This window comes from Embiotoca jacksoni, unplaced genomic scaffold, assembly GCF_022577435.1.
Source record: "Embiotoca jacksoni isolate LCO1_2020_lvr unplaced genomic scaffold, fEmbJac1.0.p SCAF_111, whole genome shotgun sequence".
Classification (NCBI taxonomy): domain Eukaryota; kingdom Metazoa; phylum Chordata; class Actinopteri; family Embiotocidae; genus Embiotoca; species Embiotoca jacksoni.
Genome location: NW_027185243.1, coordinates 466,073 through 488,156, shown reverse-complemented (window position 1 = coordinate 488,156; position 22,084 = coordinate 466,073). Strand labels below are relative to the sequence as shown.

The following is a 22,084-nucleotide window of genomic DNA, read 5'->3' as shown; positions in this document are numbered from 1 at the left end:
TCAGGCTGTTTGGAGTTTACAGGAAAACAAATACAAACAAAATTCAAGATCAAATTTAACATGAAAAAATGTTTCAAAACAACAAACAATCTGTAATTGAAGAATATAACATCGATGTGTTTTGTATGTTTTGTGTTGAAAATTCAAATTTTTTTAATTTGCAGTAGTTGTAAAATAAGTTGTGGGTGTTTCAGAAGTTGTGTTAAAGACTGCGGAGGAGAGTTTGCATACAATTCTCAATAATGTAGTTTAGATATTTTAATAACTTTATAAGTCAACAATATAATCCTGGTATTTTTTTAATGGCTGTTCTGGATTACTCAGCTGAAGTTTGAATGTCTGATTTCAGTCACAACTGAGAAGGTTCCTGTAAATATTTCACAAGAGCCTGCAAACAAATATTGTACTATATGTATATATGTTACATGTATATCGTCCTAAATGTAAAAAACATTTCTGAGGATAGCATGTTGTCCAACAACGTGCCTCCTTACGAGCTCGGATCACAAGTGAGGAGATTCAAACCGTCTTTTCCCCACGAGATCGGATCTCACTTCTCCGCTCTTTATACAAAAAAAGAACCTGAACGTCAGAAAGCAACGATTCGGGTCAGTGATGTCATCAACCATCAGTGATGTCATCAACCATCAGTGATGTCATCAACCATCAGTGGTGTCATCAACCATCATTGATGTCATCAACCATCAGTGATGTCATCGTTGGTTTGTGAACGTTATGAATCCTCCAGTTCAGATTCTGTCAGGTTTTTCTTTTACTTAAAAAATAAATGTGTCTGAATAATCACGTTGTGTTTGTTACAGTCGAATATTTATTTTATAAATATTTGTAAAGGAAATATTGACCATTTATTAAAATGTTTACAAGCCCTCTTCTCATGATGACTAAATGATAGACTAGTTTTTAAATGTTTTTACAGCACAATGAAGCATAAATAGTTTTATACCACAGTAATAAAACATATATATATTTGTGCAAATGCAACACAAGAGCTTCTTAAAATGTCTAATGTTCACTGTTAATATTTTAAAACCAATATACAATATTCAGTCTTGTTAATTTTTTAACCAAAGTATGACTGCTTATTTGTGTCGGTGCAGAAGGACGTAAATAAATAACTTCATACTGGACAGGAAGTCAACAGATCACATGTCAAACTAGCATGTAGCAGCTAGCATTGTTAGCGTTAGCAGTGTGATCAACATCCAAAGGCAGGAAGAATTTAACCAGTGAATCAGAGGAACTAATATAATCCATCAGGGATTTTACACTGTGAACTTTGTTTCACCACTCCGTCACTTTCTGTCAATTTCAATCTGGTAAAAAAAAGATTTACCCTCTTTTTCATTCAATTAACCTAACCTAACCTAACCTAACCTAACCTAACCTAACCTAACCTAACCTAACCCTAGCCTAACTTAACCTAACCTAACCTAACCCTAACCTAACCGAACCTAACCTAACCTAACCTAACCTAACCCTAACCTAACCCTAACCTAACCTAACCCTAACCTAACCCTGACCTAACCTAACCTAACCGAACCTAACCTAACCTAACCTAACCTAACCTAACCTAACCCTAACCTAACCTAACCCTAACCTAACTTAACCTAACCTAACCTAACCTAACCCTAACCTAACCGAACCTAACCTAACCTAACCTAACCTAACCTAACCTAACCTAACCCTAATCTAACCTAACCTAACCTAACCCTAACCTAACCCTAACCCTAACCAAACCTAACCCTAACCCAACCTACCCTAACCTAACCCTAACCTAACCTAACACTAACCTAACCTAACCTAACCTAACCTAACCCAACCCTACCCTAACCTAACCTAACCTAACCCTAACCTAACCTAACCAAACAATTCAACTTTCGCCCCTTTTTATTTGTGTTTCTGTGATACTCAGGAACATCACGGAGAAGATTGAATGAGTTGATAGTTCATCGTGCTGCCTGCGGTGCATCTTTAAAGTTCGACATTAACTTGCAGTCATACTTTGTTAGAAGATCATTTTCAGTGGAAGCTGCTGTCCTTAAGTTATCCTGATCGAGTGTAAACTCTGCACAAAGCTCTTTACTTTAACAAAACAATAATAATAAGCTTCACCAAAATTACCCACTATAAAATTAAATAAACAAAATATTCTAAGGATGATTCTGGTTTATTTCAACCTGGTGTATTTCTTGTGGCGATGCTGGCGCATCATGTGAACTTTGACTTCGACTTTGGTTGTAGAGATTCAGAGAAGCGTCGTACATCGGGAGCCTGGACTTCCTGCAGTTTCACAAAAAACATTACATGTGCATAAATCCTGTTTTTGTTTTCAAGTCTGACTCAAAGTGAACGCAGACATTAGCCACTTGGAGCGGCCATTTTGCGAACTGCATTAGCGAACCCAATCTGCGTATTCATTGTTGCACGCCGATTTGTTTGACTTTGACTTTCTGCAAAATGGCTGATTACTGCGAGGACCTTTAAAAAGTTCGTTGAAAGTCTTTTCTGTTTGAGCGTTGGACCCTCATTTGTCTTGATATACGTTGTTTTATTACAACTGCTCGTTTCCCTGAAGCTCTACAACAGACTCATTAATAAGAAATATATCAGGTTGAAATAAACCAAAATGATCCTTTAAGATTGGCTAAACTGAAGGTCGTTGGAGTAAAAAATAGCGTAAACTTGCTGCTAGACGGACTTGCGTGTGAATTGTGTTCATCTGTTGGCCGAAGACAACGCGACCGTGGCGTCGACAGCGTTGCTGCTAAGGTAAAGTAACAGTAGAGTACAGAGGAGGGGAAGCGTCCTCGGTGTGGTTGGCAGAGATGGCGTCTGTCCGAGGAGTGGAGTAGATGACGTTATCTGTATCACCACAGGGGGCGCTGTTGAGCAACGCGGCAGTGCTCTTCAAGAAATCCACTTCAGAGTAGTGTTCAACCTGGAAGAAATCAGTGAGATTCAAATTCTCTGAAAAGCTGAAATGATTTTTTTTGTCAGCAGTCCTGACGTTTCCGATAAGGTTGTTTTTTTTTTTCTTGTACACGAAGGAACCCGACGACACTGTGCTCAACTTTTTGAGGCTTAATATCTAATAAATGACAGAATGATTTTCCGATGGACCACCAGAAAACTAATATGAAGGAGTGACTATAATGAATGACACCAATATGATGTGGGGAAAAAATGATTGACTTTGTATCATATGACAGAAGTTGAATGGGAGTCTAAGGAGCCAGAACCTTTTTGGAGCCGACCTCTAGTGGGACTCGGTGGTATTGCAGATTAAGGCACTTTTGCATTGGTTTCACCTGTCAGACCCAGAAGCTACATTTGCTTTTAAATACAGTCTGTGGTAATTACGAACGTACTCATAGACCTGCGGTTATGTCCAGTAACCTAAAGGAAACACTGCACACGACACCCGATGACGTCTAAAGAGTTTTCTGACCTCAGACCTAAACGTTGTACCACAGGATGACGTACTTTGTTCGGAGGGCAGCTGACGAAGTTGTCGTCGTCGGCGCCATCGGCTGCGTTTGTTTTGGCGAATTTGACGGAGGTGTAAGCGGGAGGTGGACGTCTCCGTCCGTCCTCTCTGATCTCCTCGTACTCCAGGTTGACCTGCAGAAGGACGAGTGTGGTTTGTATCTGTTTGGTTCCACCAACGCTGATGAAGCTCTAAACATCTACACGGACTCACCTCTCCGACGTCAGCGTACTCCGTTTCTACAGGAGGTCCTGAAATACCTGCAGATGAGAAAATAAGGTGGTGAAAAGGCTTCCAGAGACTTTAAGTAGCTTTTTATTTCACCTGAATGCACATCAACACGTAAAGACTCGTGAATGTAGAGAAAAACATTTAGCGTCTGCTCTTTGAAGGTTCAGGTTTGGTTTCAGAGGGAGTGTTAGATTTAGTCTGAGGTTTAAGGTAGTTGAGACATTTAGAGAATCCACTCTGTCAATGAGCCCAACGAGACCAGAAGTGTGAACTTGTGTTACGGATGATGTTGGAACATAAGTCTATAAGATAAGTTTATACGAAGTAATTCCCAACAACGTGAATAAATATAGATGATCGGGGTCCGAGCGGTAGAACACAAGAAGAACGTGAAAGTCAACCACATGCAACATTGCTGAAGTTGTCCAAAGTCACTAAAGTTGACATCTTGAAACCAGAAGTGTGTTTGGAGCGCTGATGCAGAAACATTCAAAGATTCAAATAACAAAAGGATTTTAAGTTAATTTCAGATAATTGCATGAACGTAAAGTTGATTGTTACAGCGCCACCTGGAGGTCTATTGGTGTCATTGTTCTGTACCCGAGCAGTGGAAGCAATTTGCAACCTACATGCTAAATTTGGGGAGTTTTCACCGTTTGAGTTTTGCTGCACGATCACTTTTACTGGAGACAAATATAAGTATCATAATAATAATGCAACAAAGAATAATGGGGGGGGGTGCCTCACCTCTGGGTTTAGTGGCCCTCCTCCTCCTCCTCCTCCTCCTCCAGAAGATCAGCAGAGTCGCTGATAATATGACGAGCATGACGATCAGAATCAGACCAACGTACAGCAGCAAACCTGCAGACGTGTAAACATCAGAACGGCTTCGTGTTGCTCTGACGTTCAGTTACAAACCTTCAATAGACATAAATCACATCCACATCTACACACATGCATAAACACAGCTGTACAAACACACCTGAACCTGAGGAGGAGGAGGGTGATGAAGGTATGGAGCCTCCTGAACTGGAGCTTACACTCTGTGTTGTTGTTGTTGTTGTTGTTGTTGTTGTTGTTGTTGTTGTTGTTGTTGTTGAGGCTGATGGGAGAAATGTTGACGTTGAAAAGGCTGAAGTTGATTTTGGTGTTGAAGTGACTGAAGCTGTGAATATAATGATAAGAATCGTGATAAACGGGTTAAAGTGAGAACATGAATAACAGTCTGAGATGATTCAGGGATGAAAATGGGATGAAAATATTCAGACTGAATTCTGTATTTGAAACAGAAATGGTGTCAAACTTTCTTCAGAGACGTGACGGAACATTTTAATGACTTTCAGAAGAAACTCACCGTCTGAGACAAAGATCCCAAAGTCCTTGAATCCATCGAAAAAAGTAGTTCTGCCAAGACCACACCTGTACCATCCTGAGTCTGACTTCTTCAGCTGTGTGATGCTCACATACAGAATTGTAGAAATTGTTGGAAAAGATCCTTCTTTATACTTGATACTGTATCTGCCGTTCTGATCTTCGTTGTCGGTTGTTTCGATGAGAACGTTTCTGTCTTCACATTCATTCTTACAGAAATATTTCCTGGTTCCAGACAAAGTAAATGAACATTGAACCGTGATGTTTTCTCCTTCTTTTCCTTTACGGATGTTTTGACTGGAAACAGTGACTCCATCCTGCACCGCTGTTGAAAAGATGGAAAAGATTTGATTTGAATTAATACCAGTCACCATCTCCCTGTAAGATCCTGCAGTCTGATAATAATATCTTTTTTTGTCAGTAAAATGAAAGACTTTTTTTGAATTATTTCAACTGAATTCACAACATCTTTCTTTGACTAAACTATTTGCATATAAGTGCAGCCAACCAACTTCCTGTTCCTCCATGACACCTGCAGATGAAGATTGTGTCATACAGTTAAAACAGGCAGAAATCATCTGGTCTCTGCTTCGTGTGAAAAGAGGTTTTGTCCGCGTTGCTTCCCATCAGCAGCTTCAGGTTTCTATCAGTGTTTGAAAGTTGCAGCGTTGTTCCTGCTTCGCTTGTTTAACACAGAATGATGAACTGTTGTGCTCTTGGTTTATCAGACTGCAGGTTAACTGAACTGAGGCTCAAAATGTTCCGACTCGCTGCAGCTTTCAAAATAATTGTAAGATTTACTTGGATTAGTAAAAAAAGAAAAACGTTTCTATGTTTATTTGATAGTTTCCTGTTTTCTGTTCAAGACACAGACGAACCTGTCTGCACTTCTGCTACAAAAAGGAAAGAATAAATGTGCTTTTAAACTGTACAGAAGATTAATACTTGATTGCAGATTCAGCAAAAATTAAGATTCAGGGAAAAAAAAGAAAAGTGAAACCAACATTATTACATTTCATGACATTACTTTACATTACATTATATTACATTACATTACATTACATTACATTACATTACATTTATCTGACTCTTTTATCCAAAGCGACTTTCAATAAGTTCATTTCAACCATGAGGGTTCAAAACCAGAACAACAAGAATCAAGAAAATACAATTTCTTCCAGAAAGCCAAACTACAAAGTTCTATCAGTAAGTTCTATTTTAAGATACTAAAGTTCTACTGTTCAAGGTAAAGGAGGAGGAGGAGGAGGAGGAGGAGGAGGAGGAGGAGGAGGAAGACGTGTGTTTTTAGTTTGTGGTGGAAGATGTTCAGAGTTTCTGCTCTCCTGATGTCGTTGGGGAGCTCATTTTACCATTTAGGAGCCAGGACAGAAAACAGTCGTGATTTTGTAGAGTGTTTAACTCAGTGAGGAGCAACAAGCTGATTGGTGGAAGCAGAGCGGAGGGAGGGGCTGGGATGTAGGGTTGGACCATGTCCTGGATGTAGAGGAGGAGGAGGAGGAGGAGGAGGAGGAGGAGGAGGAGGAGGATTAGGAGGAGGAGGAAGAGGAGGAGGAGGGACTGGGATGTAAGGTTGGACCATGTCCTGGATGTAGACTGGACCCGATCTGTTCACAGCACGGTACGCAAGTACCAATGTTTGGAAATGGATGCGGGCAGCTACTGGTAACCAGTGAAGGAGGAAGAGGAAGAGGAAGAAGAGGAAGAGGAGGAGCGGAGTAGTGCGAGTGTATTTCGGAGGTTAAAGACCAGTCGAGCTGCTGCATTCTGGATGAGCTGCAGAGGTCGGATGGACGGATGGTCGGATTATGAAGTCATTTGTAAAAAACAAATCGCTTCATGAACCCTTTAATTTCCTCATAAGTTTGTAACTTGAGGCGTTAACTTGTACTTTGAATGAACTGTGTTGAAGTGATTCACATCATCACATTCAACCCCAGAAAACAAGAAATGGAAGAGATGGAAACTGAAGGAGTTCATCGTTAAAACTCCCCAGCAGACAAAATAAAGTTGAGAACAGAGAAAGTAACAGAAATAAGTGAGTTTACTTACCGAGGAAGAAGCAGCAGATCAAAGTGTGACAGACTTTCATCTCGAGTCTCTTCGATGGTTCAACGCTGCTTCTCCTTTTTCACTCATAAACCAGGAACTTGCTGCTTCTTGTACTGAAGAGCTGAAAACTCTAAGCTCCTCCCTCTTCAAAAGAGGAGGTGTCCGTTTATTTATGACTTTCTATTGAAATCATGCATCAAAACTTCAATCATTTGGGTTTTGTATTTTTTAAGCTCTTTACTGAATCAGGCTGTTTGGAGTTTACAGGAAAACAAATACAAACAAAATTCAAGATCAAATTTAACATGAAAAAATGTTTCAAAACAACAAACAATCTGTAATTGAAGAATATAACATTGATGTGTTTTGTATGTTTTGTGTTGAAAATTCTAATTTTTTTTAATTTGCAGTAGTTGTAAAATAAGTTGTGGGTGTTTCAGAAGTTGTGTTAAAGACTGCGGAGGAGAGTTTGCATACAATTCTCAATAATGTAGTTTAGATATTTTAATAACTTTATAAGTCAACAATATAATCCTGGTATTTTTTTAATGGCTGTTCTGGATTACTCAGCTGAAGTTTGAATGTCTGATTTCAGTCACAACTGAAAAGGTTCCTGCAAATGTTTCATAAGAGCCTGCAAACAAATATTATACAATATGTATATATGTTACATGTATATCGTCCTAAATGTAAAAAACATTTCTGAGTATAGCATGTTGTCCAAAATGTCATAAAACGGTCAGTGTGGCAGCAGCACAGTGGTGCAGTGGTTAACATGGAAAAGTTTCAGGTTTGATTCTGGCTACGACCTCTTATTATAGCAGTCCAAACTTTTATGAAAATGTCATCTGTAGTATGTAATCCAAAATGTCTTAAAAACATATAGTGCAGTATGTTGTGTCATAAGTGGACTGAAGAAGATCTAAGAACAGACACAGAAACAGGAATGATGAATAAAAAACGGTTTTATTAAGTGTAATCAATGAATTACATTAATGAGTAATGAATTAGTGGAGTTGTTGGCCTCCGGGATCCAAAAAGACGTTAAAAAGTCATACATGTCATTTAAAATATGATTAAAAAAAAAAGTCATACCATACCATGTCATCCAAAATTCACATTGAAGAGGTCCAGGGTTCGATTCTGGGCTACTTCCTCAGTGTTGAGTTTACATTTTCTCCTTGTGCCTTCACAGGTTCTTTCCGGGAACTCTGGTTTAGTATGACGACCAAAATATGAAAAACAACCAGTTTGGGAGCAGCACGGTGGTGCAGTGGTTAACATGGAAGCCTCTCAGTTAAAAGGTTCAGGGTTCAATTCTGGGTTTCGGCCTCTCAGCGTCAAATTTCATTCTATAACATGTTGTTTAAAAGTTAATAACATTGTCATGCTATAGCATTTGATAAAGATTTAAAACTTTAGCATGTCGTCCAAACTTTTATGAAAATGTCATACTATAGTATGTAATCCAAAATGTCTTAAAAATACCATACTATAGGATGTGGTCCAAAATGTCCAAAAAACATATAGTACAGTATGTTGTGTCATAAGTGGACTGAGGAGGATCTAAGAACAGACACAGAAACAGGAATGATGAATAAAAAACTGTTTTATTAAGTGTAATCAATGAATTACATTTATGAGTAATGAATTAGTGGAGTTTTGGCCTCCAGGATCCAAAAAGATGTTAAAAATGCCATAATATAGCATGTCGTGTGAAATAACAACATAATATCATGGTCTCAGATCCTCACCAGGAAGAACTTTTCATTCTACAACCTACAAACCTAAAGAATCACTGATAAATATCAGTATTAGATATTAATATATCTGTATTATGGATGTTAGACTACATACCAATAGTCCCATATCGCTGTTTAAACCCACCAGACTCAACTCCAGTGTTCTACACCTTAAAATGACTGTTTTTATGAATGGAGTCTGGTGGGTGCGAGCAGAGCTATTCCAGCTGTTTTCTGAACAGAGTCCAACATTGTAGGAATCATTTCAACAAGACTGTCAGACACTTCGAATCACACTTTAACCTGTCAGCAGTAAAACCAGACGGCGCTGGTTAGCTAACTCAGCTAAAAGTCTTTAAAGTGTCCACTGTTCAGTTGTAAGTCAGCTGAGATGTTGGTTATTATCACCTCTTCTACTAAACTGTTACCTGTTCAGGTGTCTGTTACTTCCTGTCTGAAATATCTTCATGAGGGTGCTACAATATGGGACCTTTAAGAAATGAAGGGTTTCCATCAAATGAAATGCTACAGGGCTTTTAATTTGAAACCGATACAGGAAGTGTTCAGTTTGTAATAACATGCAATGCAGTAAAACTTTAACAGGGCAAACAGGAGCGGATCAAAGTGAGGCTTCGAGTTGACGTCTGAATCAGTCAACACACATTAAATGTCAATGTGATAACTTTTCCATTGACTCTCTTTCATGACATTTGCTTAACAGGTGATTGGATCTTCAAGCACATTAAATATAAATGAATTAGCTGTTATTGTGTCGGTGTGAGTGTGGAGTAGATTTGGTTCAGGTCCCTGGTGGCTGGGTGGAGGCTCTGGTAGGTGGAGTCGTCACATGTGGAGACTGGAGAGCAGTTCTCATAGAGAACCATCTGTGCAGAAGGAACACAGGAACGTCCATGATTTAACAGGAAGTGACATCACACCTGAAACAGCAGCAACAGCAGCGACGTGTAAAAGCAGATGTCGAGATGCAGCAGGTTCGAGTGTGAAAGAGGAAACAAGTCATGTGTTGGAGGTATTAAAAGATAAATGGTCTGTGAAGTTGAGGTTTGATGAGTTTAAAAGATATAAAAGATCTTAAAAGGTCACAGAGAGGAAACAAAGACAGATGCCATAAAAAAAAAAGTCACCTCAGTGTTGATGTGGTCTGAGTTTCTCTTCCTCTTCAAACCTGAAAAATGCATTAATCAAAAGTGCAAAATCACCAAGTAGCATCATCCCAAATACACTTTACAATTAAAAATTATATAAGACGTTAAAAATTGTTACAAGTAAAACATCCACATTAAAATATCACTGTTAAAAAAGACAAAATAAAAAATGCATTATGAGGAGTTCAGTTTAAATCTGTTTCTAAAAAGTTGGGACGCTGTGTAAAGTCGATAAAAACAGAATGTGATGATTTGGAAGTCATTTAATTAAAAATAGAACAAAGACAACATTATATTATATATTAATATTGAATCTGATGCAAAAACATCTGCTCATTTTGAATTTGATGCCAACAACACATCTCTATGAAGTTGGGACAGATTCATGTTGACTGTGCTGCATCACCTCTTCTTCTAACACAACAAACTTATCTTCGTCTAAGTAACGTAATTATTGTTGAAGGTGAAGATAACGGTGGAACGTAGCTCACAAACACAGTCCTCTGTCCTCAGGTTGTAGACGAGCAGCACAACAACAGGCAGCAACACCACCACAAGTCCACCTGTGAGCAGCACTGAGAGCTGGAGGAGACATGAGGAGCGAGGAGACCTTCTTACCTGAAACCTCATCTGATCCACATCATAGCAAACAATATGTTTTCATCATGTAAACAAAGACTAGATATGAAATGTGATGTTCTTGAAGGCAGCTGTGTGCTCAGCAGAAACACAAACTGTGAAACGTGTACAACAGATTGATTTTCAAAAGGAATCCTGATCAAATAAATAAATACGGGTATTTTTCAAAGAGATAATTCAAGATATTGTTCATGTCCCGACGAACGCTACCATCTACTGAGAGAAGCAACGTGGAACGTACCTGACCAGGAGGTCCCACTCGGGTGACTGTTTGGACGGAAGTCGAGGTTGGTTTTAAAGTGGTCGAAGCTGTGAGCAATAAAATAATCACACATACAAATAAAACCCTGATGATGACGTGTTTTCCTTCTGACGTTATCAATCAATCATCTGATCATTTTCAGATGAAACATATCAGATTCTGAAACAGAAGAAGCTGCGAAACTTTCTTCAGAGACGTGACGGAACATTTTAATGACTTTCAGAAGAAACTCACCGTCTGTGACAAAGATCTCAAAGTCCTCGAATCCATCGAAAAGATAAGTTCTGTCAAGACGACAGCTGTACCGTCCTGAGTCTGACTTCTTCAGCTGTGTGATGCTCACATACAGAACTGTAGAAGTTGTTGGATAAAATCCTTCTTTATACTCGATACTGTATCTGCCGTTCTGAGCTTCGTTGTCGGTTGTTTCGATGAGAACGTTTCTGTCTTCACATTTATTCTTACAGAAATATTTCCTAGTTCCAGAGAAATTAAATGAACATTGAACCGTGATGTTTTCTCCTTCTTTTACTTCATGGATGTTTTGACTGGAAACAGCGACTCCATCCTGCACTGCTGTTGAAAAGATGGACAATCAATAGTTTATCCTGCTGTCTGTTGATAATAATCTCTACTTCATGTTTCCAGATATAAAAAGTCACTGATCATTTCTACAGAACAAATATTGCAACAGCGGAAGTTACAAAAAATGAGACGCAGTTTTAACAATATTATTAATTATTATTAATTATAATAATTAAATTCATTCTTTCTGCAAAATCTATTACGAGTCTCAGCTACAATTTGAACTTTAACACCATAAATACAACAAACTGCAACTTATGAAACCTTAAAGACTGAAAAATAGAAACTAAATGTACTCACTGAGGACGATGAAGCAGGTCAACGCCTGAGAGAGTTTCATGTTGATGTTCTGATGGTTTTTACTGTCGTCTCTTCATCCTTCTTCACTGTCAAACCAGGAACTCGTCACCTCTCTTAATGACGAGGTCGGTCCTTGAAACAGTAGACACCTCAGAGTTAACTTCTGTTTTTAACCTTATTGTCTGCAAGCTTAAATGATTTTAAATTTAAACTAATCGTGACAAAACCAGCACAGCAGGCTGATTTAGTTCTTGTCAAAAAAACATTTTTGTTGTATCGACCACAAAAGAAAGTGAATTAATATAGAAATGGACATATTTTAGTTGGTGTGTTGCTGCGTTTGTAGGTTCTGTTCTGTTCGGAGAGCTAAAGAGTCTGAAATACTGAGAACCACGACGTCTCTACTTCTTTGAATGGACACCATAAACACTTGTTTCTGATCGCTGCAGAACAGCTGGGCTCCACAAACCTGCAGGTAACCATGGCAACGTGACTTCTACCGACCTGAAACACCCTGCAGTTACTGTTAACACGTCACATTTCACTGATAAAAAAAGAAGAGGAAACACATTTACAGATGACTTGTTACATCATTTAGTTGGCAGCCAAAAAACCCAGAATTATTCACTTCCTCTTTCCTTTCTGAAGCACTTTAACATCAATGGAAGAACATCGTAACAACAGGAAAAGTCTTCACGTAACAAGGATTCACAGTTAATAAGAAATATATTGTTTAATAAGAAAGAATCTGAGCAGTTCAATGATTCTGTTCAATCCAAAAACATGCACCTCAGGTCAGGTTACCTGGCGCCGCGCTAGTGGCAGCCTGCTGCAGCAGCTCCCCCCTGAGAGCCCCCCCTGAGAGCCCCCCTGCTGTAGTGAAGACATTTCCCCTCGGGGATTAATAAAGTCTATAAAATCAAAAATCAAATAACTTACATGTCGAGCAAGAACAACTTTAAACAACGTTTAAAAGCAGCTTCCTCATTGGTGTCCAGTAACTCGTGTGGTTGATGTACATCCTGTTACGACCAGCAGCGACGTGAGAAAAGTTGTGAATCTGCAGTGGAAACGCATGAAATCAGAGTTTGGTGACACGGTTCATCTCCAGAAGGCCGAACTCAGCTGGAGGAAACAAAAACAGTAATGTGTTTCCTTCATCAGCTGTAGTCTTACCTTAACACAGGTGTTTCCTTCATCAGCTGTAGTCTTACCTTAACACAGGTGTTTCCTTCATCAGCTGCAGTCTTATCTTAACACAGGTGTTTCCTTCATCAGCTGTAGTCTTACCTTAACACAGGTGTTTCCTTCATCAGCTGTAGTCTTACCTTAACACAGGTGTTTCCTTCATCAGCTGTAGTCTTACCTTAACACAGGTGTTTCCTTCATCAGCTGCAGTCGTACCTTAACACAGGTGTTTCCTTCATCAGCTGTAGTCTTACCTTAACACAGGTGTTTCCTTCATCAGCTGTAGTCGTACCTTAACACAGGTGTTTCCTTCATCAGCTGTAGTCGTACCTTAACACAGGTGTTTCCTTCATCAGCTGTAGTCGTACCTTAACACAGGTGTTTCCTTCATCAACTGTAGTCGTACCTTAACACAGGTGTTTCCTTCATCAGCTGTAGTCGTACCTTAACACAGGTGTTTCCTTCATCAGCTGTAGTCGTACCTTAACACAGGTGTTTCCTTCATCAGCTGTAGTCTTACCTTAACACAGGTGTTTCCTTCATCAGCTGTAGTCGTACCTTAACACAGGTGTTTCCTTCATCAGCTGTAGTCGTACCTTAACACAGGTGTTTCCTTCATCAGCTGTAGTCTTATCTTAACACAGGTGTTTCCTTCATCAACTGTAGTCGTACCTTAACACAGGTGTTTCCTTCATCAACTGTAGTCGTACCTTAACACAGGTGTTTCCTTCATCAGCTGTAGTCTTACCTTAACACAGGTGTTTCCTTCATCAGCTGTAGTCGTACCTTAACACAGGTGTTTCCTTCATCAGCTGTAGTCGTACCTTAACACAGGTGTTTCCTTCATCAGCTGTAGTCTTATCTTAACACAGGTGTTTCCTTCATCAACTGTAGTCGTACCTTAACACAGGTGTTTCCTTCATCAGCTGTAGTCTTACCTTAACACAGGTGTTTCCTTCATCAGCTGTAGTCTTATCTTAACACAGGTGTTTCCTTCATCAACTGTAGTCGTACCTTAACACAGGTGTTTCCTTCATCAGCTGTAGTCTTACCTTAACACAGGTGTTTCCTTCATCAGCTGTAGTCTTATCTTAACACAGGTGTTTCCTTCATCAGCTGTAGTCGTACCTTAACACAGGTGTTTCCTTCATCAGCTGTAGTCGTACCTTAACACAGGTGTTTCCTTCATCAGCTGTAGTCTTACCTTAACACAGGTGTTTCCTTCATCAGCTGTAGTCGTACCTTAACACAGGTGTTTCCTTCATCAGCTGTAGTCGTACCTTAACACAGGTGTTTCCTTCATCAGCTGTAGTCTTATCTTAACACAGGTGTTTCCTTCATCAACTGTAGTCGTACCTTAACACAGGTGTTTCCTTCATCAGCTGTAGTCTTACCTTAACACAGGTGTTTCCTTCATCAGCTGTAGTCTTATCTTAACACAGGTGTTTCCTTCATCAACTGTAGTCGTACCTTAACACAGGTGTTTCCTTCATCAGCTGCAGCTAGTTCTCCTTCCATTCACACTCGTAGCCACAATACAAATATTTTATTTTAAAAATGTTGTCGACAATTACAAATATTTTTGCATGGTGGCGTCGAGTGTACGACTCTTTGCTTTCTACTTCTTTTTCCGTCGTTGTCAGGACGTCTTTGAGTTCCCACCTCACTTCATACATAAATACAGACAAACACACATCAATTTGAGTGAAATATCAGAGGAGGAAATCAAAACTCTTAAATCACTCAAAAATACAGTGGAATCAAGTCTCCCTTTCTAATCTGGTTTTGTTTGGTCTGATTGCACAGCTTCATCATCTCCTTGCAGCTGTGTATCTAAAGTTGTTTTTTTTGGTCATCCATCTTTTTTTATGATGAATTCCCCCATTAATATTAGAAACTGATATAAATCTGCATCATTGCAGCCTTTCAGAGCTTCGTCTTAGAGAAACTGACATTTGGGATGAAGAAACGATAAATATCTCAGACTAAATATCACGATACACAACATGAATCAGATCTTTTAGTTTTACTCTATAAATAAAGCCTCTAGATTCATTTCACAGGTTTTTGTTGTAGCGTCACAATAACGAAGCAACGAACAGTGAAAGAAGCACCTAATGTCTTTTTCAAATCTCTTTTTAAATCAAAACACAGAAAACAACTCAATTTGAAAGATGTTCTTCTGTTTTTAACTTTCTAAATACAGGTGGTGTTTTATAGGAGAAGCATTTTTATATAAGACAATTATCTTTTATTATTTATCTATTGAAGGTCTGTTTTCTCGGCTTAAAATCGAACCTCAGCTGAACTTTAACTTTGCTTCTATTCATGTGCTGTAAAATCCCAATAAATAATTTGTCATTTCTTTGAAGAAATTGGGATTTAAAGGGATTTTTAAAGGTAATTTCAGTCAAAATTCATCGCAGTGTCAAAAGGTAATTTAACATTTCTACATCCTTACCATCATGTAGAGTATAATTTATTAAAAGAGCACATTTAGAAACAACAGGCATCTTCCAAAGTGCTTCATAAAGTGATTATGAACACAGGAATGATCAGATAAAAGCACAGATATTATTGAGAGGATATTTGTAGATTCATAAAAAGCCGTGTGAAAAAAAGTCACAGACAAATAACAAATAAAATACAAACAAATAAAAGCAGTCAGGAATGTTTTCATGATTAACATTTAGAGGCGACAGAAATAAGGTGATACTTTAGACAGGTTTAAAACATAACAAGCTGGACAGAAGTGCGACGTTCAGATAGAGATGATGAAACCACAGACGGGAAGAGAGATTTTAAACTGCGCAGCTTCGTCTTCCTGATAGATCAGACATTCAGAGACGGAGTGAAGCGACGGAGGCAAGTTTCTGCTGCAGTTTCATGATTTTTCAACATTAACTTCAGAATGAAAATCCACCACGTTCTCTTCTTCTGCATCTTCTCAGGTGAGAATTTGTTTATTCATATATTTTATTATTCATTTATTTATCTGATTGTTGTTGTCGGAACTATTCCAGCAGTGGAAAGTACATTTACTGAACTTAAAGGACAAATTCTACACGTTTTTTATGTATCTCCATTCAGTGCTGATGATTAAATGTCGTCAAATAAAGGAACATATTTCCCAGTAAATTCTCTGTCTACAGGAAGCAGCTGCATAACAAACACAGACCGGATATAAAAGAGTTCGTAGCTTCAGGTCTGTCAAGTGGTTCTGATCCAGAAGTGTCTTCAGCTGCAATACCAGCGAGTGCCACTAGAGGTCGGCTCCAAAAAGCCTCCAGCTCCATAGACTCCCATTCAACTTCTCTCATCAAATCCAAAGTGAATAAAATGTGTCCATCAGTTATCTCGGTGTTGTTAGCTAAAGTCACTCCTTCTTATTAGTTTTCTGGAGGTCCATCTGAAAATAATCCCTCATTCATTAGAAAAGAAGATTCAAGAAGACCTGTTTTTGGGGGCGTGTCTGTTTGATTGACAGATCTGTGGTGCAGTCAGGTTACAGCTATCGGTGGGCGGGACGTAGTATCGTCAGGTTTCCAATCAGATCGGTCAGATCCACCGCTGGCTCCTCCCCCAGCTCGTCCAAATATGGTCACTTCCTGCTCCAAAGTGCTCCGAACCAGCAAGATGGTGACGGACAGAATCTGAACTGGAGGATTCATAATGTTCACAAACCAACAATGACATCACTGATGGTTGATGACATCACTGCCGGTTGCCAGTTGAAAAAAAAAAAAAAAAAAAAAAATTTAACTTTATTTTTTTATTTTTGCTCATTTTCCAACAGCACTGATGGATAGCTCACTTTTGATAATGTCCTGAGTTACAAACTGTGGCCACAATTAAAAAGTTACAACCAAAACAAACCATGTTTGTCACTCTAAGTTGCCTCTGAAACATTTGTGTTGTAGTTTGGTGTATTTTCAGTGTTTCTGGACCACATTGTGTCACAGTGTTGGTTTGCTCATCTTCCGACAGCTCTGTGTGATGGAAACGGTGCCGAAACAGTCGTCCACGCCGAAGGAGGAGGAGTCACAGTAACGTGCTTCTTCTCCCTCTCTGGAAGAAGAAAGCTGCTGTGTAAGGACGAATGTAAAGACGGAGGCGTTCTCATTGAAACTGAAGGCGACGCGGCTCAGAGAGGCAAATACAGCATCAAATACAGAGAAGGAACTTTTCCGGTGTCCTCTACAGTTCTGCACGTGAGCATCGCACAGCTGGACGAGTCCGACGCCGGGAGGTACCGGTGCGGGTTGGAAAGGCCTTTCTTACCTGATTCATATCAGGAGTTTGAAATCAGAGTCCCGCATGGTGAGTTTTTGTGTACAGTTGTTAAACTCCAGCTCTTTGACAGAAATGTTAACATGCATGTTGAATTGCAGTAGATATAAGTAAAGTTTAACAGCGGTTCTCTACTGTCCCTCAGTGCTCCATAAAGACTGCTTGCTGTATTAAGTTTGAGTACATGTGAATCCCAGAGGATTACTGCCAGACTCCATTTTGTCACTATATGCAACTTAGTGAACTGCTGGGTCTTACATGCAGTCACTGAAATCTAGAGACAGTCTTGGCTTGGAAAAGCAACAAATCACTGCATCCTGTGAAATAAACTGATGTCAGAGTGTCCGCAGGTGGATAAAAGATAAAAACCTGTGAGCCAAATATAATCGTTTCGTTTCATTTCCAGTTTTTCGACTGACTCACTGACAGCTGCTGATGTTTTAGATATCCAGACAGATTTAGATGACCAAACATATTCAAGCACCTCACATTTTTATTTGTGTAAATATTATCAAAATGTCTCTTCCTGACTAAATATGATCAACATAAATGAAGAGTATTCGTGTGCGTACATGATGTGTTTTTGTTGTTCACAGCTCTGAAGACTTTCCCTGAGACGGTGAAGCAGACTGAGGAAGCAAAAGTTGCAGCTGCAAATCACAGTTTGAAAGGTTCAAACTTGAATCCTGACAATCAGCTTCTGTCTCTGTTTGTTCTAATCCTAACAAAGATTAATTATCAAAGTATTACATTTGAATGCTAAATGGTGCGTTCAGACAGCTGGGAAGTGGGAAAGTTCCAATTTGGTAATCTCCGATTTCCCAGTTGAGAGCGTTCGCAAAGTAAACGCAGCAAAGCAATGGCAACAATGTAAACGCAGCAAAGTAACGGCAGCAAAGTAACAGCAACAAAGTAAAGGCAGCAAAGTAACGGCAACAAAGTAAACGCAGAAAAGTAACGACAACAAAGTAAACGCAGCAAAGTAACGGCAACAAAGTAACAGCAACAAAGTAAATGCAGCAAAGTAACGGCAACAAAGTAAACACAGCACAGTAACGGCAACAAAGTAAACGCCGCAAAGGAACGGCAGCAAAGTAAACGCAGCAAAGTAACGGCAGCGAAGTAACAGCAACAAAGTGAACGCAGCAAAGTAACGGCAACAAAGTAAATGCAGCAAAGTAACGGCAACAAAGTAACAGCAACAAAGTAACAGCAACAAAGTAATGGCAGCAATGTAACGGCAGCAAAGTAACGGCTGTGTAGGAGGACTGTTACCATCTTGTCTTTGTCTGTTAGGGTCGTAATTAGTAATGTTATAATAAATTAGAAATAAAATGACTTATTTTTGTGCTGAGCATGTGTATCTCTTCCTTTCACCACTAACGTTTCCATGTCAAGTCACATTATACCTGCTTCTTGGAGCTCTCAAAAAAACTCAGACTTTTTGAGTGGGAAATTTGTAGTTCGACAGGCGTTCAGGTGATTTCTCCCACTCGGTGGTCAGAACTTTCCCACATCCCAGTAGCTTATGAATGCATCGTAAGTTCAGACGATGTAAAACAGATAAATTATGCAAAAATGATAGATGATGTAAACATTAATCTCAGGTTATTCAGGTAGAATGAGATGGATATCTTCACTGCAGCTCATCAGGAAGACGGTTTAACTGAAACTACAATATTTCTCCTTACTGTGACGCACCGTAAATTCATCACGAGTCTCGTGCTTTATACACCCACCATCCACCCCGACCACCTCCCTATGACTCGCTAACAGAAACATCGCAGCTCCTCCTCAAGGAGACAAAGTTTTTTTTTTTTTTAAATGAGCACTATGTCAGTTATATTAGTTTGGTTGAATACCTGGTCCCTCCATTGTTGCCATGTTTACTCTTCCCTCTCCTCATCCAGGTTACGTCCTGCCTCTAGTCGTATGCGTCGCTGTGCTCTTTGCTGCTGTTGTGTTGTTCTTCTACAAATGGAAGATGAGAAGGGACTCTGATGGTGAGTTTCCCTCCAAAATCTCATCACAATGATTAATCAATAAAACCGAAAAAAAAAGACTACTGTTGTACTCTGCACCCTACAGGTTCGACCACCAGGGGGCAGTCAGACAGAGACAAAAACAACGGAAGAAGCAGGAACGTGAAGGTGAATTCACCTCTCTAGTTGTGTCTGAATTCAGGGACTGGATCATTGAGAAATGTAGAGTGGGTGAATTTTACTGTTTCAGGAAGATCAGCTGTTACAGCAGTAATGTTTGTTAATGCGGACTCCCTGCTGTGATCTGTGATCTGTTAACTGAATGACTGTTATCACTCCTGAGGTCAAACTCTATTAATAGGCTCTTTTTTGTGTATCTCTCACAAATGTATGTCAAATACACTATATCATCAATTAAGTGCTAATAAAGACACACTTGATTCAAAGTGAAGTTATAAGTTGATGTTTTCATATAATTAAACGAAAAAGTTGTTTACATACTTCTTTTATACTTTTTAATTCTTCTTATTTATGTTGTGAAACTGCTTAGATGTTTCTGTTGTTGTGTGTTAAACCTTCATCTCAGAAACACTTTCACTTTCTCTGACTCTCTCTCACACACACACACACACACACACACACACACACACACACACACACACACACACACACACAAACACATAAACACACACACACACACATAAACACACACACACACACACACACACAAACACATAAACACACACATACAGACACACACACACACACACACACACACACACACACACACACACACACAAACACACACTGGGAGTGGTCGTCCTTTCGGTCGAGAGTTTAACCCTTTTAAAAATAGAACATTCAACAGAAGTGACTGCAGCAAACCAACATCTACAAACCGAGCAAGCTTCTTCCAAGTAAGTGATATTTTTTTTTGGTAAAAATATTAATACAATACATTTTATTTTATTTTATCATATCATTCTTTAAATATTGTTATTGTTATTTGTATAGACTGTATATTTGTATTACTTCTTTTTATTGTCATTTTTATTGCTTTCATCCTGTATCTTTCTAATCCAAGTATATTTATCTATCTATACATGTTTTATTTGGTCATATCAAGTTGTGTAGTAAGTGTCAGTAATTGATATTTTTACAGATTTTTTTCCATCTTTTTATTTTTTTATGTTAAATAATCTGACTCAGGATGAACGGAGGAGCTTTTCATAACTTTATTACCACCGTTATGCTGGTGGAGCGTTGAAGAACAAATTAAAGACGTGAAATGAAGTCTTTATCTGCTCTAATCTGGTGTTCACGTTTTCTTTCAGATGGAACGACTCAGCGCGGTGATTGTTGCTGGTAAACAAACATCATCTAAAATCATTCCAGTGTGCAGATGTTCATTTTCAATCTAAAATAAACGTTAAACATTTTCTAGGAAAGACTTGATGTTTTTAAAAAAAAAAAAACTTTTAGCTGATTTCAAACTTCAGTAAGAGAAAGTGAAACAAGATCTGAGTGGGAAGCAAAATCCCCACACAACGTATATTTACTATTTAGATAAATAAACTATATAAACTGGAGTGTATGCTTAAATGTTCGCAGTTGTAACAAATGGACTAATTGTGAATTTAACTAATTTAATGTGACTTTTAAAAGAAGAAAATAACTTGCCTAAAAAATAAATAAAGTTTCTCTTTTCTCTCTTTTATACCCAGAACACAATTTGGGTAAGTATAAATGTTTTATTATTAAATGTTCTTTTATGTGAAACACTGCATGTCATGTTCTTGCTGTGAAGCACTTTGAGCTGAATTTCTTGTATAAAAGGTGCCATACAAATACAATTTATTATGAATATTATTATTATTATTATCGTTATCATTATCATCACTATGATCATTATTATGGCAGTAAGGGAAACTGTTGTTTCAGACTAAGATGGTGATATTTTGTTGTAATTGTATTTTGTATATTAAAGTAAGGAGAAAATCAAAATTTGTAAAGTAAAAAGTCATTACAACCATAAATGATGTCATTATAAACTCAAGGTCATTATTTATTAAAACAGTGCAATATCACAAATGTAAAAATGTTTTTTAATTTAAAGTGATTTTATAACCCCGTTTCCAAACAGTTGAGACGCTGTGAAAAATTTAAATAAAAACATAATGTGATGATTTGCAAATCATCCGTCCGTCCATCCGTCCGTCCATCCGTCCGTCCGTCCATCCATTATCTACACCTGCTTTATCCTGAACAGGGTCACGGGGGGGCGGAGCCTATCTCAGATCACTTTGGGTGAAGGCGGGGTTCACCTGGACAGGTGGTCAGTCCATCACAGGACATAGAGACAGACAGAAACAAAGACCGTTCACGCTCTCATTCACACCTCAGGGACATTTGTAGAACCACCAGTTAACCTGAGGTTCATGTTTCTGGACGGTGGGAGGAAGCTGGAGAACCGAGAGAACCTGCAGACTCACACAGAATGGCCCGGATTCAAACCCAGAACCTTTTCGCTGTGAGGCGACAATGACAACCACCTGTAACACTAACACTGTACCGCATCAGTCTTGTAATAGTACACGTTTCTGCATTTTTAAATATGATTTGTGAACACATCTTTGACATACCGTCTCTTCATGCAGGAGGACCTGTAGACGCGTCCGATGTACTGGATACGATCAACAACATCGATCGGCCGGGTAAAGCTTTTGCTGCAGATGAATACTCGAACGTCA

The 22,084-nt window shown here is 38.8% G+C and overlaps 1 protein-coding gene and 1 long non-coding RNA gene across 2 annotated transcripts; both read right to left on the bottom strand.

Moving 5' to 3' along the window:
- Positions 1-107: 107 nt before the first annotated feature.
- Positions 108-7,257, bottom strand: LOC138194649 (T-cell surface glycoprotein CD8 alpha chain-like). The gene is made up of 7 exons (XM_069143546.1): positions 7,181-7,257; positions 5,094-5,435; positions 4,722-4,904; positions 4,487-4,600; positions 3,722-3,768; positions 3,505-3,642; positions 108-2,959 (listed from the first exon to the last, which is right to left on the bottom strand). Exons 1-7 carry the CDS (start codon positions 7,218-7,220, stop codon positions 2,786-2,788), a joined length of 1,038 nt encoding a protein of 345 aa, XP_068999647.1. The 5' UTR covers positions 7,221-7,257; the 3' UTR covers positions 108-2,785.
- A 4,129-nt stretch (positions 7,258-11,386) lies between these two features.
- Positions 11,387-12,872, bottom strand: LOC138194648 (uncharacterized). Its single transcript, XR_011177947.1, has 3 exons — positions 12,814-12,872; positions 11,875-12,006; positions 11,387-11,565 (listed from the first exon to the last, which is right to left on the bottom strand). It is a non-coding gene; the product is annotated as an uncharacterized lncRNA (long non-coding RNA).
- Positions 12,873-22,084: the final 9,212 nt, after the last annotated feature.